Below are 25000 nucleotides of genomic sequence, written 5' to 3' on the forward strand. Positions count from 1 at the left end.
GCCCAGGAAGTACAAAACGCAGGACTCGAAAAACTGTCCAACCGGTATCGAAAACTGTCCAACCGGCATCGAAAACCATCCAACCGGCATCGAAAACTGTCCAACCGAGGCCCAGGAAGTACAAAACGCAGGACTCGAAAAACTGTCCAACCGGTATCGAAAAACCGTCCAACCGGTATCGAAACAGTCCAACCGAGGCCCAGGAAATGCAAAACGCAGGACTCGAAAACTGTCCAACCGGCATCGAAACCCGTCCAACCGGCATCGAACCCCGTCCAACCGAGGTCCAGGAAGTACAAAACGCAGGACTCAAAAACTGTCCAACCGGTATCGAAACCTGTCCAACCGAGGCCCAGGAAATACAAAACGAAGGACTCGAAAACTGTCCAACCGGTATCGAACCCGTCCAACCAGTATCGAACCCGTCCAACCGAGGTCCAGGAAACACAAAACGCAGGACTCGAATACTGTTCAAGCGGTATCGAAACAATTCCATCCAGTTTCAAAAACTGTCCAACCAGTATCAAAAACTGTCCGACCAGTATCAAAAACTGTCCGACCGGTTTCGAAAACTGTCCGACCGGTATCAAAACCGTCCAACTGAGGTCCAGGAATTACAAAACGCAGGACTCGAGGACTGTCCAACCAGTATTGAAACTGCCCAACCAGTATCGAAACCGTCCAACCAGCCTTCGACTCTACCCAACCAAGGCTCAGAAGACTCAGCGACATGTGAACACCGGGCTATATAACAGTTCTCTGGGAAGCAGCTGTGGTCAGTCAGAAGAAAGAGATAGGTCATCATGAAGCTCATCATTTTACTCGCTTGTATATCAGCATGTGAGGTCTCAGCTGAGAGCAAGACCTACAATGCCCAGTGTCCTACCGGTACAACCGTTACAGTGAATGCTCCAGCTATAGGACTAACCTCGAAATACAAAGATTACAAGGACCTCGTATGTACCGCATGCCTTGTGACAGACTGCAAAGGAACAAGACTCTTCAAAGGTTACAGTAAGAAGAACGACGGCGATAGAGTCAAGACAACCGGTAACTTGGACAACCTGAATCTGAAGAACTACGGTTCAGATGAGATAGATGTGTCCTACAGATGTCCCGGGGGTGACGTTCGAAAGGTACAATGTTACACGAGTCAAATCATGAAAGACTGCCTGATATCTCACTGCGATCAATGTAAGGAGTCGAGCTGCGAAGTGTACGCTGGAACCACAAAAGTCAGCTCCGGTAAAGTGGCCATCTCAAGAGGCGTCTATCAGGTTGACACAAAGGTTTCAAAAATCGGAAAGATGAAGCAGTCTCTGGAAGAAATCAAGAAATTTGTCACCTCTGACAAAACCAAAGGCGTCGCGTCTGCAATCGGAGCTGCAGTTATCAACAACAGAGATACAATGCTCAAACTTGCCAAGGTCATCGGTGTGCCCGAGAAGAACATGAACAACATGGAGCAGATCATTCGAGTGGGAAATAGCTTTTACACAAAGGATTTCGATGGAGGTGTCAAAGCTTTGGTTGAGCTGACCGGTCGACCACTGAGTGAGGAAGAGGAGCGTGAGATTGAGAAAGACCTTGGGGATGGGGAGATAGACTACTCCAAGCTGCTTTCTGTCATGAAAGCTGAAAGTGATCACGTTATGAGTGACAAAGATCTGTTCCGTGACGATCAGGAAGTGTTTGCTGCCATTTCGGACAAGTATGGCTTATACATAGTCATCTCGGTCATCGCCGCTGTCCTGGTTATCGCCTGCTCCTGTTGTGTGATATGTTGCTGTTTGAAACCTAAAGAATATCGACCGGACACAAGGAAGAACAAGGACTTCTCTCTCCGTACCCTGCGACCTGCGAAGGTCTGAGCTTGGAATAACTTCGATAACTGTACCATAATCGGTCAGCTATCGAAGTTTACATTATAGTTACCCTTTGTGTATGCGTATAACATCTTATGATCAATATCAACGTGTATCGTCTTATAATTACATTGTGTACAACTGTGTATTCTATTATCAAAAGTGTTTTCTGTGTCTGTGTAATTGTTGCTGCTATTTGAAACCTAAAGAATATCACCGGCCACAAGAATGTCTGAGCTTGGAATAACTTCGATAACTGTACCATAATCGGTCAGCTATCGAAGTTTACATTATAGTTACCCTTTGTGTATGCGTATAACATCTTATGAGCAATATCAACGTGTGTCTTCATATAATTACATTGTGTACAACTGTGTATTCTATTATCAAAAGTGTATTCTGTGTCTGTGGAAATATAATAAAGATCCTGACATAAACCCATGCTGGTTGTAACCTGCTTCATTAGCAGACATTTAATGCCAAACGCTTTAGGACCACTAGTTACAAACTCACCTGATGTTGGACCTGTAACACGGTCAGCTACGCTGGTAGCAGAGACCCAGCATATCAGTGCAAAATGTATACCACTAGAACACAATACAGTGAGTTGCTGTCCTTCTGTGATGAGACTACTATCTACTATCCTTACTAGACTACTATCCATTCTGTCCACCATTACCTGTGTCCCGTACTAATAATAAAACTTAAAAAAAAAAAGCAGTGTGATGCATTGTAATAGTTGAAACCCTTTATTGACTATAATCACACGGTATTTCAAAGACATAAGGTAAACTGGGAATGTTACACCATTATCCTCCTAGTCACTTGGAAATAGGCAGATCAAGGCCCTGTGGACGTTATTTATTTTCATTTTTATTTTATTTTTTTAAAAGACCTCTAGGTGCTTTCCTGTGTATATTATACACTCCATTACAGCGCAGGACCTCGCCACTTAGATCCACAGGGACCACCTTTGATGTGGATGATGAAATAAGGTGAGTGCAACAATCTTCCAGTGCCTCCAAACTGAAACGACCGTCATCCTTCAATGATTCCCTTATGGTCTTCTTGGGATCCACCACCACCAACAATGTACGAGGCGTCAGGTTTGTAGGTCGGACACTGAGTATACGATGCTCTGAAGCATGGTATATTTGTACAGTGAAGATGTCAATGTCATAGGGAATGGGTCTTGTGGGGTATATTATGAGAGTAGATCCAGGCACCACAGAAAGATAAATTTCACCCCAATCTTTCCTTAGACGATGCATAAGAGTACAAGGGAAGTTGTCAGGTAGCCACAGAGTTTTCCCCACAGTCAGACGGGTATGCTTCCCTGACATGCTGGACATGCCAAAAAAGGAACATTTGGCCAGTGCGTCCCTGACAGTGCCAGCTTCCTTGCAGATACAAGTGACGAACGTGGTCATGTCCCGTAATTGGTAATAGAAGATGTGACGCATCTGGTGGGACGAGAACAACAATGCATTAAAATTAAACATAGAGAAATCCATTACAAGTAACACACAAATAACACATGACTGCATTACGAGGCGTCTCACATGTGTCTGCGAAAGTGTGTCAGAGGATGACCCTGGTCCGGAATGGAGACCGGTGCGGTTCATGGAAGAGAGAGACATGGTTACAAGGAGCTATTGTCAGCTAGGAAGTGTACAAGTGCTCTTTTAAGTGCTCAATATCCATAATGTGGGGAGGTCTCTATGTGTATGTAAGGTTAACATATTAATCCAACCGCAAAAAACCTAAAATCTTACTGTTGTCAGGCTATTAAGTGGGTCCATCTCCTGCTTCTATGTGTATGTAAGGTTAAAAAGTAATTTATCCAACCACAAAAAAAAAAAAAAAAAAAACCTAAATGAACTCCAATCCACACTGCGATTCTGACCATCGACCGATGTTGTTCTATACAACATTCGAACTACGACATGATGAACATGGCTTGTCATCGGAGGAAATTTTTAGGAAGAGACATCGCGAGGTGATCGAGAAAGCAATCGAGAGAGCACAGTGTGCTTCTACACAGGACACAGTCAAGGAAAGTGAGGACCAAGCAGAGCCAATGGAAATTCCTTGAGTGACACCGAGAACGATACTACTATCCATGACTCTGATACCTGTTTACAACCAGAGGATCATGAATATCAAGCCTGCAGTAGATGTACTGGTGGTCAATGGACAACTGCTCTCTGACGAAGAGGCTGACTTCAACGATGTATTTGTGTTGAAATAACTATGTGAATAGTACACGCTGAACCTAGTACAACTGCTTCTTGTACCATGTGTATCTATTAAAATACAATACATTGAAGTCAAAAAGGCTAGTCTCAAACGTTATTTATTATCCTGACAATTAACATGTAGACCTCGATATCAACTGTAAACCAATCAAGTTGAAATGCCTTCTGAAGACTATTGAACAACACACACTTTCAGACAGTCTGTTTGGTAATGGAGTTTATTGTACGTACACACAAGACACACATTACATGGTACATTTGCAACTGTGTATTCTTATAGAAACAGTGACTCAAGATTCCATTTGTCCCTGTGTGTTACATTTCATTTCACGTCCTCATGTTCAAAATGGACTACCCCATCACGCACAGAGAAACCGTACTCGGGTCCAGGTGTCGGTCTCTTCAAGTTCCACAGTTCGCAGACGTATTTCATGGTCTTGATCATCACTCCACAATTCACCTCAGTCCAGTACTTAGATTGGGTCATCCTTGGTACCTTTGTGAACCAAGCCAGCTTCATACCCATGTTGTAATAATTGCAGTTGCGATTAGAAGCTCCGGGAACGCCAGAGAATATACCCTTCAGCTCTTGACACCATGACGAAAAAGACTTGTAATTGGTAACCGCTCCGGTCATCAACCTCTTAATCCCCAGTCCCACCGGGATTCTATTATAGTCGGTCCCACATAGCATCATGAAAAACAACCTTTCCATTCGCACCGTCTTGTCTCGCACTACTTCTCCTTTCAGACGCATGAAAATGTATCGTCCCGCTTGATTCAACCTCAAAAACCGGCCGTGACTACCCCTCGGCACCATTCCGGTAATGTACGCGTTACTCAACCTCTTGAGCCTGGTACTGGCCTCTTTGCCTTCTTTGCTCTGGACCGCATTAGATTCTGCACCATCGTCTAGGTCTAGGTCTAGGTCTAGGTCTAGATTGGAGACATAGTGATACTTCCTCTTCTCACCGGTAGAAGGGGGGTTATCTGAGTCAGATCCTAACAACTGACTCTTCTCATTCTCATTAGATGCAGGACATAGCGTCTCGAAGATGTAACAGACAGTGTTTGTGTTGATAAGGTTTTTGTCTACAGCAAGTTCCAACTCATCCAATATCTTGCGTGTGTTCGAGTCGAAGAACCTAGCCAGAAAGGTGCTGTAGAGAGACCCCCTGATTCCAGCTAAGTACAGGTACCTAGCTACGTTCGTCTTAAAGTTGACCTTGCCATACTCATCCAGAATGACTTCGAACGATTCGTGCTGCTTTCGAGTCGCTGGTAACAACCATTCGTCCTCCGCGGTGACATCGCACATCACCCGGAACCTATCCTCACTTGAATCCGACTCACTAAACGGAGCCGTTAGGGTGCGGTTCTCGGGAATGTCAAACAGCAGCTCCCCGAATCTCGACATGTGCATGTCTCGATCCTGATAGTAGCTCTTGTTGTCCATCCTCATTGTAACACCTTCGCGGCCGCAAGCTGTCAGCACGCCCAACACGTCCGAGTCCCCGGTACATACGGTCACACTACCCTCCAGAACGTTGGCCAACTCCACCAGCAGCGTGTCGGCCTCTGTGCTCCTGCACCGCATACACGCCTCCTGTAATGTAGACACTTGTACGGTCTTGGGGTCTGCAAAAGTCGCCACAAATACACCCTCCAAGCCCTGAGGTCTATCTATCGAGCCATCGACGTGACTGGGATCTATGTCAGACGGCTCACAATTTGAAGGTTCCAGATCATCAAATATGTTTGCGAATACACTGTCGTCCTGACACTCCTGGTACTCCAGGTACGTATGGTGGAAGGACACCATGTTACTGACCGAGGTCTCCTGTAGGAGCCCGTCGTCGGAAGCGTCTCCCTTCGCTCCGGTTACTAGAAACACCTTGTCTTTCATACCCATGTCAGCCAAAAGCTTCAGCATGGTATATTCAATGGAGCACAGATTACGCTTACAGAACTCTATGTGAGGTTCAAGGGTACGGCTAAGCCTGATCTCCCGAACGGCTGGTTTCTGAGCCCCCGTTCCATCCTTTACGAGCACTACACACCGGCTGCCCCCACTTTCCTCGATGTAGCAACGCGCAAGCGTTCTGGCCATGTTCACTATGGAAGCCTGTGAATCATCCTCGATGTAGTCGCTTTCCTTGATTCTGTGTATTACGATGAGATGGTCTATCAGAGTCCAATCTTGTAGCTGGCACGGTCTGTCGATTACTTCGAACGGTGCCAGGTGAGGGTTTGCGAGCATCGCGTGTATAGCATTGTGTTTCAACCCCATTCCGATCTAATAAGAGTCAAGTCAGGTGTCTGTATGTATGTATGTATGTATGCACAAACAATGCGGAGTTGTAGAACCTCCTGTCACAGTTGGACAAAAGCACTACGGTTGGATGCCCGGCGGTTGGACACAAAATCAAATGAGCTCCCGCTTGTTCCACCGTTGAATCCCTCCCAATGGTACAAAGGCACTAATCCTGTTCTTTATCGTGGCGATCAATTTCAACACAAGAAACACCACTCGAATCTCTAGTTGTTGTCATCTCTGCAGTCTCATTGTAACACCTGTGTTTCTCAAGGTTGAAAAGTATGTTTCTGTAACACAAGTCGGTAGGGTCTAACCAGGAAGCTGCTCTCCTTGTTCCGTAGGCTGGCTGAGTCTCGACTCTCATGTTTATACACATAGGAGCCAGACAGTTAAGTACCTGGTAACAGAAACAGTTCAACCACTGGAATTTGTTGCGTATACTCCGAGAAATCGTGGGTCTTAAACAGCTCCGTATGGTAACCTGGTTGGTCCCCGGTCTGATTATTACCAGGTACGCAGAGGATCGCTCTGCCATGCTTGGGTACGTGAGCGAGAACATGACCCATGTAAGCCACAGCTGTGTGTTGTATCGCCGTAAAGTTGTCTTGTCTAGAATATCATTGTTCCTGGTCTTGAGCTCCAGTAGTGCTACGTTGTCTTTTACAGTGTCATGAGCCACCAGGTCCACCTCAGTGTAGAAGCCCCATCCATCACGGATGGATTTACAGCCTTGTGTACAGCCGTTGTGGTACGTATAATGTCCAAGTTCACTGAATCTGTCAGGTGTGGGCACACCGGCCACTCTGAGACCTGCGCAGATCGGAGTTAGGCGCAGAGCCTTGAGCTGCGTGAGTATGAGACGAGACACGGGCCCGACCTCACACATCGTTGTCTTTCCGTTGAACACGGCCTTGCACTGCGCATCTACCATGACACCTATACCAGTGGACATACGACTCCTATCCCACAGACGTCTGCAGGCTTCTGGAGTCAAGGCTTTTGACCTGAACAGTCGCAGTAGTGCTTCCTTGAACGCTAAGCACTTGGACTCTGGTGCGTTCAGGTTTCTTATGTACTCAAGCACCCAGTCGAGGGAGCTATTGGGGTTAACGTTTATGTCCTTGACAACCCTCGTGAACAGATCCATGCTTATCATGTTGTGACCAGGTGAACGCTTCCTGCAGCTGACGATGGAGTCTAGGGTTTTAGTGATACCCTGAACATTGTACCAACGGTGGTCGAGTGTAGACTTTGCACAAAGTGAGCCGCCTGAGCTTCGGAACTCGATCACAGGCTTTTCAAGCTTCATTGTATTAAATGTTCCAGGATTGGTAGGTTGCTATGATAACCAGATCTCTTTGAAGCCGAAACCGATAGGAGGTCCGTTGACTAACTCCTAGGGCTTGTTGCAAGGTGAGCAAGTAAGGACAAACTGAAAGGTGGTACTAAGAACCCGGGGACCCCCCTTACGAGAGACATGAATCGTAAGAAACAGATAGGAGGCTTCGATTCGCTGATGTCCACGAGTAAGGACTTGTTTAACAGCAGAATATCAGCTGTCTCTAACATGACTATCCTGAGCGCAGCCCGCTTTAGAGGCAAGTTGGGAGCAGCCATCGCAGTTATCACCTCTCTCATCGTGGGATTCCTAACCATCCCTAACAACATCCTGTACTTCATTGACAGCGAGTACAAGACGAGGATCAAGACGGGTAGCTCGATCGCAGATTCTACTCCATCGCCGTCATCTGGGGGTAGACCCGAGTACGACTACGCTTACATCCACGCAGGCATAGCCCTCGTCATGCTCGGGTGTCTGGCCATGGTCGTAAGCATTGTACTTAGCTACTTTGCAGCTAATAGCAAACGGAAACTGGATGATTCCAATGGTTCCTACAGGGGTCCGGAGTCAACCAAGAGCACCAGGACTGTGTTGGCGTGCCTCATCATGATGAACATCGAGCTGTTCATGGCAGTGGTTGCGGGCTGCATGGAGTTGCTGTACCGACCTCTGATTCGTAACGCGCACAGGTTGCATAACATAGAGTGTGCCATTGCCGTGTTTAACATCATAATCTACATAATGTACGTGGTGACCATGGTCCTCACTTCAACCGTCCTAAAGGGTAAGCATGAAAGGATCCCGATTGATATTCAGAGAGACATACCGGACGCGGTGACCATGCCACCCACCGCTCGAGAGTACTTGAGCAGAAACGTCAGTCCTTACAATTCACAATCCAGCTACATGTAAGGAACTCGAGTCCGTCTTACAATCTGACACATCTTTGGGCTTCATAGAATCAGCCAAGATATAAACTCTCCGTAACTGATTATGTTTGTCTTTTCTTTGACATTGTGTCTTTTTCTATCAACTGGACACGGGGTTAGCATTTACATAATGTCTCCGAGCTACACCCCTGTTTCTTTACTTGTCATAGTTATGTGATGTGGATACCTTATGTGCTATGTGTGTGAATAAATGACGAGGAACTTTTGTTTTTCTGATCTCTCTTTATTGTTACCCTAAAAAAAGGCATATGAATAACAAGAGTAAGCTACAGCGTATTCACAGCTATAAGTGCGTAGGGTTGCTTCACGTCACGTCTTTATTACATCATGTCTTTAATACATCACGTCTTTATTCAGCGACGCCTTGCAGATGGGGTAGTGGTAAACTGTGTCCAGACATTCATTCGACACGCAAACGCATACATTACACTACACTGTTATTATAAATGAAAGCTTACGAGTCCGATAGTGACACAACTCCCCTAACTGTGGCTGGATACTGCTGTGGAATGAACAAGGAGAGCAATTGCAAACTCTCTGCGGAGATATTACAAACTGCTACCGTGACCCCATGTGATGCCTTGCAGGACATCATAAACGAACACACCGTTCCAGCAACAAGTCAACGATGTGATCGGGTGCAGTATAGCGATCAAGCTGAGAATGTGGTCTATGGGGAAAAGAAAAAGAAAAAGAAAAAGAAAAAGAAAAAGGAAAAGAAAAAACGAAGTGTACATTTCAGCAACCCCATAGCCCAAGTGCATCCCGTATCCATGTCCAAAGACTCCATCGAGGCGCGGTCCACATATTGGATAAGGGTTGCAGCCGACGCTGAAAGGTTCCAAAGGCGGATACGGTCATTAGAACCCTCAATATCTAGGTGTCTACAGGAGGATCACCGGGACCGCATGAGGAAATACAGAGAGTGTGTCACTGCTCAACCTCATCCCATCCCATCCCATCCCAGTATTTATGAACAACAAGTTCAGGTTGGGAAACGGTATCTCTGTACAGCAGACCCCGCTCATACTCTCTGATATAAACCCATCCGCGCTCTCACCAAAACCTTGGGATAAAGCTGACTTCCTGTTCTCGCGTCCGTGGATGAAATGGCTGGGTGGAACAACTGCCTGCTCTTGAAGAACAGGACCTTGACAATTCATGAGATGAAAAATCTGGAGCTTGCCAATGTGAAATCCTCAAACCGTGACAGGGGGGATGTGGTGATAGGATCCGCTGACAGCCCCTTAACAAGACCCATACACGTAGAGTTGACACACTACCATCATCTCAACTCCCTACTGGCCATGATAGCATGCTACGTTGATCCAACGGTGAAAAGTTTACTCGACTATCCCGTGAGACACGTACAGTACGCAGCTGTGCAGATACCTCCACTGTCAGATCAGCTATTGCAGGAAGGAGAGGACAAGAGTAAGGAAAGGACAAGCCAAGAAATCCCATGAGAATACCAATCTATAAAGAATCGTCATTCCATTGGGTCCAGCTCCTTTTGGGGACTTAGCATGCTGTTTACAAGAAACATGTATTGTGAACCTATGAAATGCTAATAAACAATTGAACACCCCAGTGTATACGTGTGTCTCCCATGTCATTGTCTCACTCACTTCTCTCGGTTCATAATTACAACGAAAGGTATAGAGTTGTTTATTACCAAGTGACTAATGTACCCAATGTACTAGCCATATGGGTTAGTTACAGAGAGCGTGTGAGATGGAAAGAAATGTCATTTGGGGAATGTGAACAGAGAGCGTGTGACATGAAAAGAGATAATACTCTGGAGCCATGCGGCACCATTCAGCAGAGAGGATGTGAGATGGTAGATAGTAAAAGTAGAAAGTTATATCTATCATATATATATATATAATATCATTATAATAACCTAAATGTCCACCAACGTCCCCACCCGGCGAAACACTGCCAGGTTGCTGAGCACCATCTCTTTCCATTTTCGTGCACTTGCTGCCCTCTTCCGTCAGCAGATGTCGGTGTCTGACTACTCATTTCTTGCACCCTGCCGTTAACCCTTGTGTTGCCTTTCGTGTACGCCAACTCTCCCCCAGTCCTCTGGGTCCCTCAGGCCTCAACTCTCCATTTCTCCAGCAGGTCGTTCGTTTGTTCGTTCGTTCATTCGTTCGTTTGCTTAACTCTCCTGTTGTGTTGTGTTGTGTTGTGTTGTGACCCTGCCCTGTACGTACACCAACTCCCCCCCCCCCCCCCCCCAGTCCTCTGGGGTCCCTCTCAGGGCCCAACTCTAAGGCAAAACTCTCTCCCCCCCCCCCCCCCCCCCCCCCCCCCCACCAGTCCTCTGCGTCCGTCTCAGGGCCTAACTCTAGGGCCAACTCTAAGGCCAACTCTCCCCACCAGTCCTCTGCGTCCGTCTCAGGGCCCAACTCTAGGGCCAACTCTAAGGCCAACTCTCCCCACCAGTCCTCTGCGTCCGTCTCAGGGCCCAACTCTAGGGCCAACTCTAAGGCCAACTCTCCCCACCAGTCCTCTGCGTCCATCTCTGGGCCCAACTCTAGGGCCAACTCTAAGGCCAACTCTCCCCACCAGTCCTCTGCGGTCCCTCAGGCCTCGCTTCCCCTCCCCTTACTCTTACTCTCCCCGAGTCCTCTGGGGTCCCTCAGGCCAGGCCAGGCCAGGCCTCCCCTTCCGTTTCTCCAGCAGGTTGTTTGGGAGGAGACCCTGGAGACCCTAAAGTCCGCGCAAAGGTAGGTAAGTAGGTAGCGGGCCTGAGGAAATAGCGCGCGGGAGGGACCTGGAGACCCTAAAGTTCGCGCAAAGGTAGGTAAGTAGGTAGCGGGCCCGAGGAAACAGCGCGCGGGAGGGACCTGCAGACCCTAAAGTCCGCGCTAAGGTAGGTAGGTAATGCGCCCGAGGAAACAGCGCGCGGGAGGGACCTGCAGACCCTAAAGTCCGCGCAAAGGTAGATAGGTAGCGGGCCTGAGAAAACAGCGCGCGGGAGGGACCTGCAGACCCTAAAGTCCGCGCTAAGGTAGGTAGGTAGGTAGGTAGGTAGCGGGCCTGAGGAAACGGTCCACAAAGACTGCGCGAAGGCTCTAGGGCCAACTCTCCCCCAGTCCTCTGGGGTCCCTCAGGCCAGGCCAGGCCAGGCCAGGCCAGGCCTGGAGACCCTAAAGTCCGCGCTAAGGTAGGTAGGTTGGTAGGTAGGTAGCAGGCCTGAAGAAACGGTCCACAAAGTCCGCGCGAAGACTCTAGGGCCAACTCTCCCCCAGTCCTCTCCCCCCGAGTCCTCTGGGGTCCCTCAGGCCTCGCCTCGCCTCCCCTTACTCTTACTCTCCCCGAGTCCTCTGGGGTCCCTCAGGCCAGGCCAGGCCTGGCCTCCCCTTCCATTTCTCCAGCAGGTCGTTTGGGAGGAGACCCTGGAGACCCTAAAGTCCGCGCTAAGGTAGGTAATGGGCCTGAGGAAACGGTCCACAAAGTCCGCGCGAAGACTCTAGGGCCAACTCTCCCCGAGTCCTCTGGGGTCCCTCAGGCCCGGCCAGGCCAGGCCTCCCCTTCCATTTCTCCAGCAGGTTATTTGGGAGGAGACCCTGGAGACCCTAAAGTCCGCGCTAAGGTAGGTAGGTAGGTAGGTAATGCGCCTGAGGAAACAGCGCGCGGGAGGGACCTGGAGACCCTAAAGTCCGCGCGAAGGTAGGTAGGTAGGTAGGTAGGTAGGTAGGTAGGTAGGTAGGTAGGTAGGTAGGTAGGTAGGTAGGTAGGTAGGTAGGTAGGTAGGTGGCCTGAGGAAACGGTCCACAAAGTCCGTGCGAAGGCTCTAGGGCCAACTCTCCCCCAGTCCTCTGGGGTCCCTCAGGCCTCCCCTCCCTTTACTCTCCCCCAGTCCTCTGGGGTCCCTCAGGCCTCCCTTCCCTTTACTCTCCCCCAGTCCTCTGGGGTCCCTCAGGCCTCCCCTCCCTTTACTCTCCCCGAGTCCTCTGGGGTCCCTCAGGCCTCCCTTCCCTTTACTCTCCCCCAGTCCTCTGGGGTCCCTCAGGCCTCCCCTCCCCTTACTCTCCCCGAGTCCTCTGGGGTCCCTCAGGCCTCGCCTCGCCTCCCCTTACTCTTACTCTCCCCGAGTCCTCTGGGGTCCCTCAGGCCAGGCCAGGCCTGGCCTCCCCTTCCATTTCTCCAGCAGGTCGTTTGGGAGGAGACCCTGGAGACCCTGGAGACCCTGGAGACCCTAAAGTCCGCGCTAAGGTAGGTAATGGGCCTGAGGAAACGGTCCACAAAGTCTGCGCGAAGGCTCTAGGGCCAACTCTCCCCCAGTCCTCTGGGGTCCCTCAGGCCTCCCTTCCCTTTACTCTCCCCCAGTCCTCTGGGGTCCCTCAGGCCTCCCCTCCCTTTACTCTCCCCGAGTCCTCTGGGGTCCCTCAGGCCTCCCCTCCCTTTACTCTCCCCGAGTCCTCTGGGGTCCCTCAGGCCAGGCCAAGCCTCCCCTCCCTTTACTCTTACTCTCCCCCAGTCCTCTGGGGTCCCTCAGGCCAAGCCAGGCCAGGCCTCCCCTCCCCTTCCATTCCATTTCTCCAGCAGGTCGTTTGGGAGGAGACCCTGGAGACCCTAAAGTCCGCGCTAAGGTAGGTAATGGGCCTGAGGAAACGGTCCACAAAGTCTGCGCGAAGGCTCTAGGGCCAACTCTCCCCCAGTCCTCTGGGGTCCCTCAGGCCAAGCCAGGCCAGGCCAGGCCTCCCCTCCACTAACTCTCCACCAGTCCTCTGGGGTCCCTCAGGCCAGGCCAGGCCAGGCCAGGCCAGGCCAGGCCAGGCCAGGCCTCCCCTCCCCTTCCATTTCTCCAGCAGGTCGTTTGGGAGGGACCTGCCTCAGCCCCTGTCCCTGCCTCAGCCCCTGTCCCTGCCTCAGCCCCTGTCCCTGTCCCTGTCCCTGTCCCTGTCCTGATCTCTTGTGTACAACCAATTACTGTTCCTCCATCATTGATACTAAGGATGAAAATGTTTATTATTTTTTTATTTTATTTAAGTGTTGCAAATAAAAACACAACAAAAGGCATCCTCTTTAAGTCTCTTTTCTTTTTCTTTTTCTTTTATTTATTGTCCAACAAACTCCACAAAAACATAAAACATACAAAAAAGTAAGGATGAAAACAAAAAAAAAACAAAAAAAATCTTTATTATTATTATTAATATTATTATTATTATTACAAAACCTTTTGACCAAACAAAGAAACTTGAAAAGAAAGTGTTGCAAACAAAAAGCATCCTCTTTAAGTCTCTTTTCTTTTTCTTTAACTTTTACTTTTATTGTCCAGCAAACCCCACAAAAACATAAAACAAAACAAAAAATCTTTATTATTACAACACCTTCTGAACAAACAAACAAACAAACAAAGAAACATTACAAAGTGTTGCAAACAAAAACAAAGACAAAAAGCATCCTCTTTAAGTCTCTTTTCTTTTTCTTTTGCTTTTATTGTCCAACAAACCCCTAAAGTCCGCGCGCTAAGGTCCGCTCTAGGGTGGGTAGGTAGGTAGGTAGATAGATAGGTAGGTAGGTAGCGGGCCTGAGGAAAAAGGAAACAGCGTGCCGGGGGAGTGGAGAACCTGGAGACCCTAAAGTAAGTCGGCGCGCTAAGGTCCGCTCTAGGGTAGATAGATAGGTAGGTAGGTAGCGGGCCTGAGGAAAAAGGAAACAGCGTGCCGGGGGAGAGGAGGATCTGGAGACCCTAAAGTAAGTCCGCGCGCTAAGGTAGGTAGGTAGGTCGGTAGCTAGCGGGCCTGAGGAAATAGCGCGCGGGGAGGAGGGCCCTAAAGTCCGCGCGCGCTAAGGTAGGTAGGTAGGTAGGTAGGTAGGTAGCGGGCCTGAAGAAATGAAGCGTGCGTGTGGGGAGAGGATCTGGAGACCCTGAAGTCAGTCCGCGCTAAGGTAGGTAGGTTGGTAGGTAGGTTAGTTGGTAGGTAGGTAGGTAATGTGTGTGTGTGTGTGTGTTTGTCAGTCACTGAACGGTATCATCACAGTGCTCCGGCACAAGTGCCGCAAACCGCCACAGAACACCCGCCGCAGATGTACTTGCGGCAGCTGCGACACACAAACCTGGTCTTTCTGTCCTTTTTTTCAGTGCACATCTCACACCTCTTTCTCTTTCGCGTCCTGCTGCCGTCCGCCGCAGCAGAGTCAGACTCTGCGGCAAGCCGTGGCGGGTCGTGGTGATCTTCTCTGTCCCTGTCCCTGTCCCTGTCCCTGTCCCTGTTCCTGTCCGTGTTCCTGTCCGTGTTCCTGTCCGTGTTCCTGTTCCTGTTCCTGTCTCCTCCGTCTCCTCCTCCGTCTCCTCCGTCTCCGTCTCCTCCGTTCCCTCCTCCGTCTCCGTCTCCTCCGTCTCCTCCGTCTCCATCTCCTCCTCCTCCGTCCGCCGCCGCCGCCGCTTCTTGAAACGCTCTCACCACATCCGCCGCAGCCACGGTTCGCGGAAACCTAGCCCTCCTCCGGATGAGCGGCGCCACCAACTGCTTTCCCAGCCGCTCCAGGAACACCCTTCTCTTGTTGCGCTTGCCAGACAGCCACGAGGGGTTCAGCTCCCGCCATATCACAAAGGCGTTGTACGAAGAGACGTCTATGAGGTTGTGGAACACCACGAGAGGCCATCGGCGAGTCATTCTCCTGCAACTGTACGTGCCGATCACCTTGTCCAGGTTGTCCACGCCGCCTTTGGTGCTGTTATAGTCCAGGACCAGCGCCGGCTTCCTGTCCCGGCGCTCGCTGATTCGCGCCTCCTTGTCCTGGTGGTGGTCCCGCCGCCGCGTGCTCATCAGCAGCACCTTCTTGTTTCTCTTCGGGATGTAGCACACCACCGCGGTGCTGTCCGTGAAGGCGAAGGTCGAAGAGAAGACCTCTCTGCCCTTGGTCGCGAGCAGCGCCTTCGGGAGCTCGGGCTTGTTCTGCCGCACCGTGCCGAGCATGGTCATGTCCCTCCGGAGGAGCCTCTGCCCCAGCTCGTACGAGGTGAAAAAGTTGTCGCACGTGACATTGCGACCCCTCAGTCCTTCGGTCACGTCGAGCACTACCCGCATGCCCTGGTTCCTTTCCACAGCTCCACCGATAGGCTTCCCGGTGTAAACTTGCATTTTCCAGGCGTAGCTGGATCTGGCGTCGCACGCCGCCCAAAACTTTATCCCGTACTTAGCGGGCTTGCTGGGTATGTACTGCCGGAAAGGACAACGACCTAAGTTGAGGTGAGGAAGAAACACACACAATTATTTTTATTCAAATAAATAAATAAATAAATAAATACATACATAAATATATATATATATTTGGTATATTTGGTAGTAATAATATTTTGGTACCTTACCTCTGAACGGTACCAATTGTTCGTCTACCGTCACGTCAGGCCCGGGGTTATACAGCAGCGGCAGACGTGCCGCCCACTTGTCCCACACCTCCCTTATGGCTGCCAGCTTGTCGGTGGAGCGCCTAGCGGGTCTGGTCTCGAGGTCGTCGAATCGCAGGAGCCTCGAGTACCCGTGGAACACCTTGAGCGGCATAGTTGCTCGAAAAATGGCCCTCCCGCTCTCCGCGTCCCACAGACTTGCCGCCGCCTCGCCTCGTGACCTGTACACGCCCGCTAGGATTAGCAGCCCGATGTAGGCGCGCAGGTCGGTCTCGTCGATGCCCTTCTTCCACTCTTGTCCGTATTTGCGAACGCCCTGCAGGTTGGTCATGGCCAGCACTATTTCTTCTATTTCGGCCGTAATCAACAACGCGAACGTCGAAGCTATGTCGTGGGCGTTGGAAACGGCATACGGCGTCGGACCCCCCACCGGCGGCAGCGGCGGCGGCGGCGCATCGCGGCGTGCCGCAGGCGCGTCGTCCTCTCCTCTCCCGTGTGGCACCGAGGACCAAACTTTGCCGTCCTTGGACAGGAACCTCTGGCCTTCGGCGCGAGGAGGAACATCGCTTTGTCTGTGCGCTTGATCACCACCGTGTTGGTCTTCTTCTGCTTCTTGTTCTTCTTGTTCTTCTTCTTCTTCTTCTTCACCGTGTTGGTCTTCTTCTTCTTCTTGTTCTTCTTCTCCTTCACCGCGTTGGTCTTCTTCTTCTTCTTGTTCTTGTTCTTCTTCACCGCGTCGGTCTTCAAGACGACCCGCGGAGAGGTCAGCGTCGCCTTCTTCTTCCTCCGCCGATGATGATGTTTCACGTTCTGCATTGTATTCGACAACGTCCTCTTCTTCGGACACGTCCTCGGCCTCGGCCTCGGTCTCGTCGTCAGAGGCGCTGTACTCGTACTGTACGGACCAAAGTTGATCTAGAACCTGCTCGACTGTGAAACGATCCGACATGGCTGCAGCTGAGTGGACAACGGCGGGGATGTGTAACTGGGGCTGGGGCTGGGGCTGGGGCTGGGGCTGGGGGAGGACCTGGAGACCCTAAAGTCGGCACTAAGGTAGGTAGGTAGGTAGGAAATGTGCCTGGGACCGGGAGACCCTAAAGTCCGCGCTAAGGTAGGTAGGTAGGTAGGTAGTTAGGTAGGTAGGTAGGTAGGTAGGTAGGTAGGTAAGTAATGCGCCTGGGACCAGGAGACCCTAAAGTCCGCGCTAAGGTAGGTAGGTAGGTAGGTAGGTAATGCGCCTGGGACCGGGAGACCCTAAAGTCCGCGGTAAGGTAGGTAGGTAGGTAGGTAATGCGCCTGGGACCGGGAGACCCTAAAGTCCGCGCTAAGGTAGGTAGTTAGGTAGGTAATGAGCCTGGGACCAGGAGACCCTAAAGTCCGCGCTAAGGTAGGTAGTTAGGTAGGTAATGAGCCTGGGACCGGGAGACCCTACAGTCCACGCGAAGGTAGTTAGTGTGCCTGAGAATGGGCTTGATAATAGAGGAGGAGGAGGAGGAGGAGGAGGAGGAGGAGGAGGAGGAGGGGGCCGGGAGACCCTAAAGTCCGCGCTAAGGTAGGTAGTTAGGTAGGTAATGAGCCTGGGACCGGGAGACCCTAAAGTCCACGCGAAGGTAGTTAGTGTGCCTGAGAATGGGCTTGATAATAGAGGAGGAGGAGGAGGAGGAGGGGGGGGGAGGGGAGACCGGGAGACCGGGAGACCGGGAGACCCTAAAGTCCGCGGTAAGGTAGGTAGGTAGGTAGGTAATGCGCCTGGGACCGGGAGACCCTAAAGTCCGCGCTAAGGTAGGTAGGTAGGTAGGTAGGTAATGCGCCTGGGACCAGGAGACCCTAAAGTCCGCGCTAAGGTAGGTAGGTAGGTAGGTAGGTAGGTAATGCGCCTGGGACCAGGAGACCCTAAAGTCCGCGCTAAGGTAGGTAGGTAGGTAGGTAGGTAGGTAATGCGCCTGGGACCGGGAGACCCTAAAGTCCGCGGTAAGGTAGGTAGGTAGGTAGGTAATACGCCTGGGACCGGGAGACCCTAAAGTCCGCGGTAAGGTATTAGTGTGCCTGAGAATGGGCCTGATAATAGAGGAGGAGGAGGAGAAGGAGGGGGGGACTGGGAGACCCCAATGTCCCCGGGAAGTTAGAGATTAGGAGTGGGGTCACAGTGACCCACATGGACAACACAAGGGTTAACCCCTAACCCCCCCAACCCTTTACCCCGGACCCCCCCAACCCTTAACCCTTAATCCCCCTAACCCTTAACCCACATTAACCCCCCTAACCCCCCTAACCCTTAACCCACATTAACCTTTAACCCTTCCTAAACAGACTCTCTGAGCACATCTGTGGTTCAGAGCTGTAATAGTGTTGGCTGGATATACTCAGTTAATTACTTTATTATTCAGTGTTTGTGTTGTAAGTTCTATATTTACATATATGTGTGTATATATACACATATATACATGTGTATATATATATGTGTGTGTGTGTGTGTGTGTGTTTGTATGAAATGTCATATGTATTTATACAGTTATGTATATTCACACGTTGTCATTATGTGTATCTCTCATATCGAACACTTTCTCTGTGTCTATTCAATTCGAGTCTTTCCACAACAGTTGTTTGTATGTGTTCACACAGCGTTGTATTAACGTAGACGGAGACAAACTAAAGGAAAAACCTGAATAAAAGTGTGAGAAACATAACAACTGCAGCTGCTCTGCACGGTTCAATCAATCAACATCTCATCATACTGAGCAGGTCCAGTTGGTTCTGATTTTATATCAAGAGTCAAAGATCAGAGTGATTGTTGGAGCTTCAGTCACAAAGACTCTGTTAGACAGTGCTCTTCATCTTCATCATCATCATCACCAGCTCACTAACACACTTTCAGCTGGTTTCTGCTTTCATTTGTTCCCTGTCTGTATGTATGAAGACAAAAGGACCGATATGTTTAGACAGTGGTGGTGGTCTCGGGACCCTTCTGCATGCTCCCCTCGATCATTTCTCTCAGTCCTTTGCTGAAGTGAAGATTTGCTCCAATCACAATGAAACCCTGTGTAGAACCAAAGGTACAGAGTTAGGGTTATTACCAGGTTTCATATGATCAGATTAACAGTTTAAAGTAGATATTAAAATAATCTGATTCACATTGTGATATTCAACCACTTCTTCAACGAAATCCATCCCATCAGCCAAAGGAATGCGGACTCCTCTTTTAGTCCAGTCTGAAAACACACACACACACACACACACACACACACACACACACACACTGATAAATATAATGAATAGAGGGAGGGAGACATCATTACACTCGCTGTAGTTACAAATCATTTATCTTACTGTTGATCAGTGGAACCACCGACATCTGGAGCATCGTCTTCAGAGGAGCCTGCAGAGGAATCAGCTGAGAGACAGACAGACAGACAGTTATACAGTCAGACAGTCAGATAGACAGTCAGACAGACAGTTATACAGTCAGACAGTCAGACAGACAGTTATACAGTCAGACAGTCAGACAGACAGTCAGATAAACAGTTATACAGTCAGACAGTTAGGCATACAGACAGACAGTCAGATAAACAGTTATACAGTCAGACAGACAGTCAGATAGACAGTTATACAGTCAGACAGACAGACAGATAGACAGACAGACAGAGAGACAGACAGACAGATAGATAGACAGTCAGATAGACAGTTATACAGTCAGACAGACAGTCAGATAGACAGTTATACAGTCAGACAGACAGACAGATAGACAGACAGGCAGACAGACAGAGAGACAGACAGACAGACAGACAGTCAGACAGGCAGACAGACAGAGAGACAGACAGACAGACAGACAGACAGGCAGACAGACAGACAGTCAGACAGACAGACAGACAGACAGACAGACAGACAGTCAGACAGACAGACAGACAGTCAGACAGACAGACAGACAGACAGACAGACAGACAGACAGACAGACAGACAGACAGACAGACAGACAGACTATGATAGTTTCTTACTGCCAGAGATTCCAGTGCTGATTGGTTGGAGAAGATTTTGAACCTGAAAGAATGAAAGAGTTTTAAAATGTTGACTAATTAATATTATTAATATTAATATGATAACCAGAACCCTGACCCAGAACCCTGACCCAGAACCCTGACCCAGACCCAGAACCCTGACCCAGAACCCTGACCCAGAACCCTGACCCAGACCCAGAACCCTGACCCAGAACCCTGACCCAGAACCCTGACCCTGGACTGAAGGGTTTGGGTCCAGGCGGCTCCTCCAATCACATACAGACAACAATACATTCATACTCTTCACTTCCTGAGAACTGCTGTGTGTGTGTGTGTGTGTGTGTGTGTGTGTGTGTGTGTGTGTGTGTGTGTGTGTGTGTGTGTGTCTGTGTGTGTGTGTGTGTGTGTGTGTCTCTGTGTGTGTGTGTGTACCTGCGGAGGTCAGTGTGTGTGTGTGTCTGTGTGTGTGTGTGTGTGTGTGTGTGTGTACCTGCGGAGGTCAGTGTGTGTGTGTGTGTGTGTGTGTGTGTGTGTGTGTGTGTGTGTGTGTACCTGCGGAGGTCAGTGTGTCTGTGTGTGTGTGTGTGTGTGTGTGTGTGTGTGTGTGTGTGTACCTGCGGAGGTCAGTGTGTCTGTGTGTGTGTGTGTGTGTCTGTGTGTGTGTGTGTGTGTGTGTGTGTGTACCTGCGGAGGTCAGTGTGTGTGTGTGTGTGTGTGTGTGTGTGTGTGTGTGTGTGTGTGTGTACCTGCGGAGGTCAGTGTGTCTGTGTGTGTGTGTGTGTGTGTGTGTGTGTGTGTGTGTGTGTACCTGCGGAGGTCAGTGTGTCTGTGTGTGTGTGTGTGTGTGTGTGTGTGTGTGTGTGTGTGTGTGTGTGTACCTGCGGAGGTCAGCATGGACAGCGAGGCGTTTTCCCTTCATAGAAACTTTAGCGTTAAACTTCGTTTCCTGCAGGAAAATAAATGAAAATGATAATAAATTATTATTGTTTCGTTAATATTCAGTCAGAAGTGGGTTACTCATTAATATAATATATATAATATATATATAATATATATTATATATATATTATATATATATATAATATATATAATATATATTATATATATTATATATATTATATATATATATATTATATTATACAATATATATAATATATATATTGTATAATATAATATAATATAACTGACCACTTAGCAGCCAGAGTATGATAGAAAAACAGAGAGAGGAGATCTGAGTACTGTGTGTGTGTGTGTGTGTGTGTGTGTTTGTGAGTGTGTGTGTGTGTGTGTGTGTTTGTGAGTGTGTGTGTGTGTGTGTGTTTGTGAGTGTGTGTGTGTGTGTGTGTGTGTTTGTGAGTGTGTGTGTGTGTGTGTGTGTGTGTGTGTGTGTGTGTGTGTGTGTGTTTGTGAGTGTGTGTGTGTGTGTGTGTACCATCGTCATGCTGCTCAGCTGGACCGCGGTCTGACCCGGAGGCAGCAGCATCACCTTGACGATGGCGGTCATGACCACGGTTGCCCCCGATGTCTTGATGGTGGTTTTTGGTGGCGAATTGACGGCGATCTGCAGAGAGATCGGAGCGTCCACCAGAGCCGGGTTCTACGAACACACACAGAGAACCTGAAACTACAGCCGGGTTCTACGAACACACACAGAGAACCTGACACTACAGCCGGGTTCTACGAACACACACAGAGAACCTGACACTACAGCCGGGTTCTACGAACACACACAGAGAACCTGAAACTACAGCCGGGTTCTAGGAACACACACAGAGAACCTGAAACTAGAGCCGGGTTCTACGAACACACACAGAGAACCTGAAGAGGAGATACTAGAGCCGGGTTCTACGAACACACACAGAGAACCTGAAACTACAGCCGGGTTCTACGAACACACACAGAGAACCTGACACTACAGCCGGGTTCTACGAACACACACAGAGAACCTGAAACTACAGCCGGGTTCTAGGAACACACACAGAGAACCTGAAACTAGAGCCGGGTTCTACGAACACACACAGAGAACCTGAAGAGGAGATACTAGAGCCGGGTTCTACGAACACACACAGAGAACCTGAAGAGGAGATACTAGAGCCGGGTTCTACGAACACACACAGAGAACCTGAAACTAGAGCCGGGTTCTACGAACACACACAGAGAACCTGAAGCACTCTCTGCAGGTTAGTTTGCTGAACTGAAAAGTTTCAGACAAACTGGGGACAGGACCAGGGGACAGGACCAGGGACAGGACCAGGGACAGGACCAGGGGACAGGACCAGGGACAGGACCAGGGACAGGACCAGGGGACAGGACCAGGGACAGGACCAGGGACAGGACCAGGGACAGGACCAGGGGACAGGACCAGGGACAGGACCAGGGAACAGGACCAGGGACAGGACCAGGGACAGGACCAGGGGACAGGACCAGGGGACAGGACCAGGGACAGGACCAGGGACAGGACCAGGGACAGGACCAGGGGACAGGACCAGGGACAGGACCAGGGACAGGACCAGGGACAGGACCAGGGGACAGGACCAGGGACAGGACCAGGGACAGGACCAGGGACAGGACCAGGGGACAGGACCAGGGACAGGACCAGGGAACAGGACCAGGGACAGGACCAGGGACAGGACCAGGGGACAGGACCAGGGGACAGGACCAGGGACAGGACCAGGGACAGGACCAGGGGACAGGACCAGAGCACAGAACCAGGGAACAGGACCAGGGGACAGGACCAGGGACAGGACCAGGGAACAGGACCAGGGGACAGGACCAGGGACAGGACCAGGGGACAGGACCAGGGGACAGAACCAGGTACAGGACCAGGGACAGGACCAGGGACAGGACCAGGGGACAGGACCAGGGGACAGGACCAGGGACAGGACCAGGGAACAGGACCAGGGGACAGGACCAGGGGACAGGACCAGGGGACAGAACCAAGGGATAGGACCAGGGGACAGAACCAGGGACAGGACCAGGGGACAGGACCAGGGGACAGGACCAGGGACAGGACCAGGGGACAGGACCAGGGGACAGGACCAGAGCACAGAACCAGGGAACAGGACCAGGGGACAGGACCAGAGCACAGAACCAGGGAACAGGACCAAGGTACAGGACCAGGGTCAGGACCAGGGGACAGGACCAGGGGACAGGACCAGGGGACAGGACCAGGGGACAGGACCAGAGCACAGGACCAGGGAACAGGACCAGGGGACAGGACCAGGGGACAGGACCAGAGCACAGAACCAGGGGACAGGACCAGGGACAGGACCAGGGACAGGACCAGGGACAGGACCAGGGACAGGACCAGGGGACAGGACCAGGGACAGGACCAGGGACAGGACCAGGGGACAGAACCAAGGGACAGGACCAGGGACAGGACCAGGGACAGGACCAGGGACAGGACCAGGGGACAGGACCAGGGGACAGGACCAGAGCACAGGACCAGGGAACAGGACCAGGGGACAGGACCAGGGGACAGGACCAGAGCACAGAACCAGGGGACAGGACCAGGGACAGGACCAGGGACAGAACCAGGTACAGGACCAGGGACAGGACCAGGGTCAGGACCAGGGAACAGGACCAGGGGACAGGACCAGGGACAGGACCAGGGGACAGGACCAGAGCACAGAACCAGGGGACAGGACCAGGGACAGGACCAGGGACAGGACCAGGGACAGGACCAGGGGACAGGACCAGGGACAGGACCAGGGACAGGACCAGGGGACAGGACCAGGGACAGGACCAGGGACAGGACCAGGGGACAGAACCAAGGGACAGGACCAGGGACAGGACCAGGGACAGGACCAGGGACAGGACCAGGGGACAGGACCAGGGGACAGGACCAGAGCACAGAACCAGGGGACAGGACCAGGGACAGGACCAGGGACAGGACCAGGGACAGGACCAGGGACAGGACCAGGGGACAGGACCAGGGGACAGGACCAGGGACAGGACCAGGGACAGGACCAGGGGACAGAACCAAGGGACAGGACCAGGGACAGGACCAGGGACAGGACCAGGGACAGGACCAGGGGACAGGACCAGGGGACAGGACCAGAGCACAGGACCAGGGAACAGGACCAGGGGACAGGACCAGGGGACAGGACCAGAGCACAGAACCAGGGGACAGGACCAGGGACAGGACCAGGGACAGAACCAGGTACAGGACCAGGGACAGGACCAGGGTCAGGACCAGGGAACAGGACCAGGGGACAGGACCAGGGGACAGGACCAGGGGACAGGACCAGAGCACAGAACCAGGGGACAGGACCAGGGACAGGACCAGGGACAGGACCAGGGACAGGACCAGGGACAGGACCAGGGGACAGGACCAGGGACAGGACCAGGGACAGGACCAGGGGACAGAACCAAGGGACAGGACCAGGGACAGGACCAGGGACAGGACCAGGGACAGGACCAGGGGACAGGACCAGGGGACAGGACCAGAGCACAGGACCAGGGAACAGGACCAGGGGACAGGACCAGGGGACAGGACCAGAGCACAGAACCAGGGGACAGGACCAGGGACAGGACCAGGGACAGAACCAGGTACAGGACCAGGGACAGGACCAGGGTCAGGACCAGGGAACAGGACCAGGGGACAGGACCAGGGACAGGACCAGGGGACAGGACCAGGGACAGGACCAGGGACAGGACCAGGGACGGAACATAACACAAAATAAAGAACTACAGGCTCAATGTCTGTTTCTACTCACCAGCATCATGATGGTTCCAAAGTACGTGGTTCTCAGCAACACCTCCAGGTCTTTGGGCATCTGAGAGATCAGACAAACAGGAAGTGTCAAGGTTAGGTTCAGGGTCAGGTTCAGGGTCAGGTTCAGGGTCAGGTTCAGGGTCAGGTTCAGGGTTAGGTTCAGGGTTAGGTTCAGGGTCAGGGTAAGGTT

General features: G+C 51.0%; 2 protein-coding genes across 2 annotated transcripts in view; both read right to left on the reverse strand.

Moving 5' to 3' along the window:
* Positions 1-14725: 14725 nt before the first annotated feature.
* LOC128355443 (piggyBac transposable element-derived protein 4-like) lies at positions 14726-17050 on the reverse strand. The gene is made up of 4 exons (XM_053315682.1): positions 16834-17050; positions 16063-16644; positions 15147-15933; positions 14726-14978 (listed from the first exon to the last, which is right to left on the reverse strand). The coding sequence occupies exons 1-4, from the start codon at positions 17048-17050 to the stop codon at positions 14726-14728; spliced, it is 1839 nt and encodes a 612-aa protein (XP_053171657.1).
* A 1986-nt stretch (positions 17051-19036) lies between these two features.
* Positions 19037-25000, reverse strand: part of pltp (phospholipid transfer protein) — a 15688-nt gene continuing 9724 nt past the window's right edge. Inside the window, exons 8-14 of the mRNA XM_053315683.1 lie at positions 24812-24871; positions 21526-21690; positions 20972-21039; positions 20094-20136; positions 19429-19492; positions 19234-19310; positions 19037-19138 (exon numbers count right to left, since the gene is read on the reverse strand). Coding sequence (XP_053171658.1) covers positions 19037-19138; positions 19234-19310; positions 19429-19492; positions 20094-20136; positions 20972-21039; positions 21526-21690; positions 24812-24871 — 579 coding nt within the window. The remainder of the gene's footprint in view (positions 19139-19233; positions 19311-19428; positions 19493-20093; positions 20137-20971; positions 21040-21525; positions 21691-24811; positions 24872-25000) is intronic.

This window comes from Scomber japonicus, chromosome 3 (genome assembly GCF_027409825.1).
Source record: "Scomber japonicus isolate fScoJap1 chromosome 3, fScoJap1.pri, whole genome shotgun sequence".
NCBI classification, from domain to species: domain Eukaryota; kingdom Metazoa; phylum Chordata; class Actinopteri; order Scombriformes; family Scombridae; genus Scomber; species Scomber japonicus.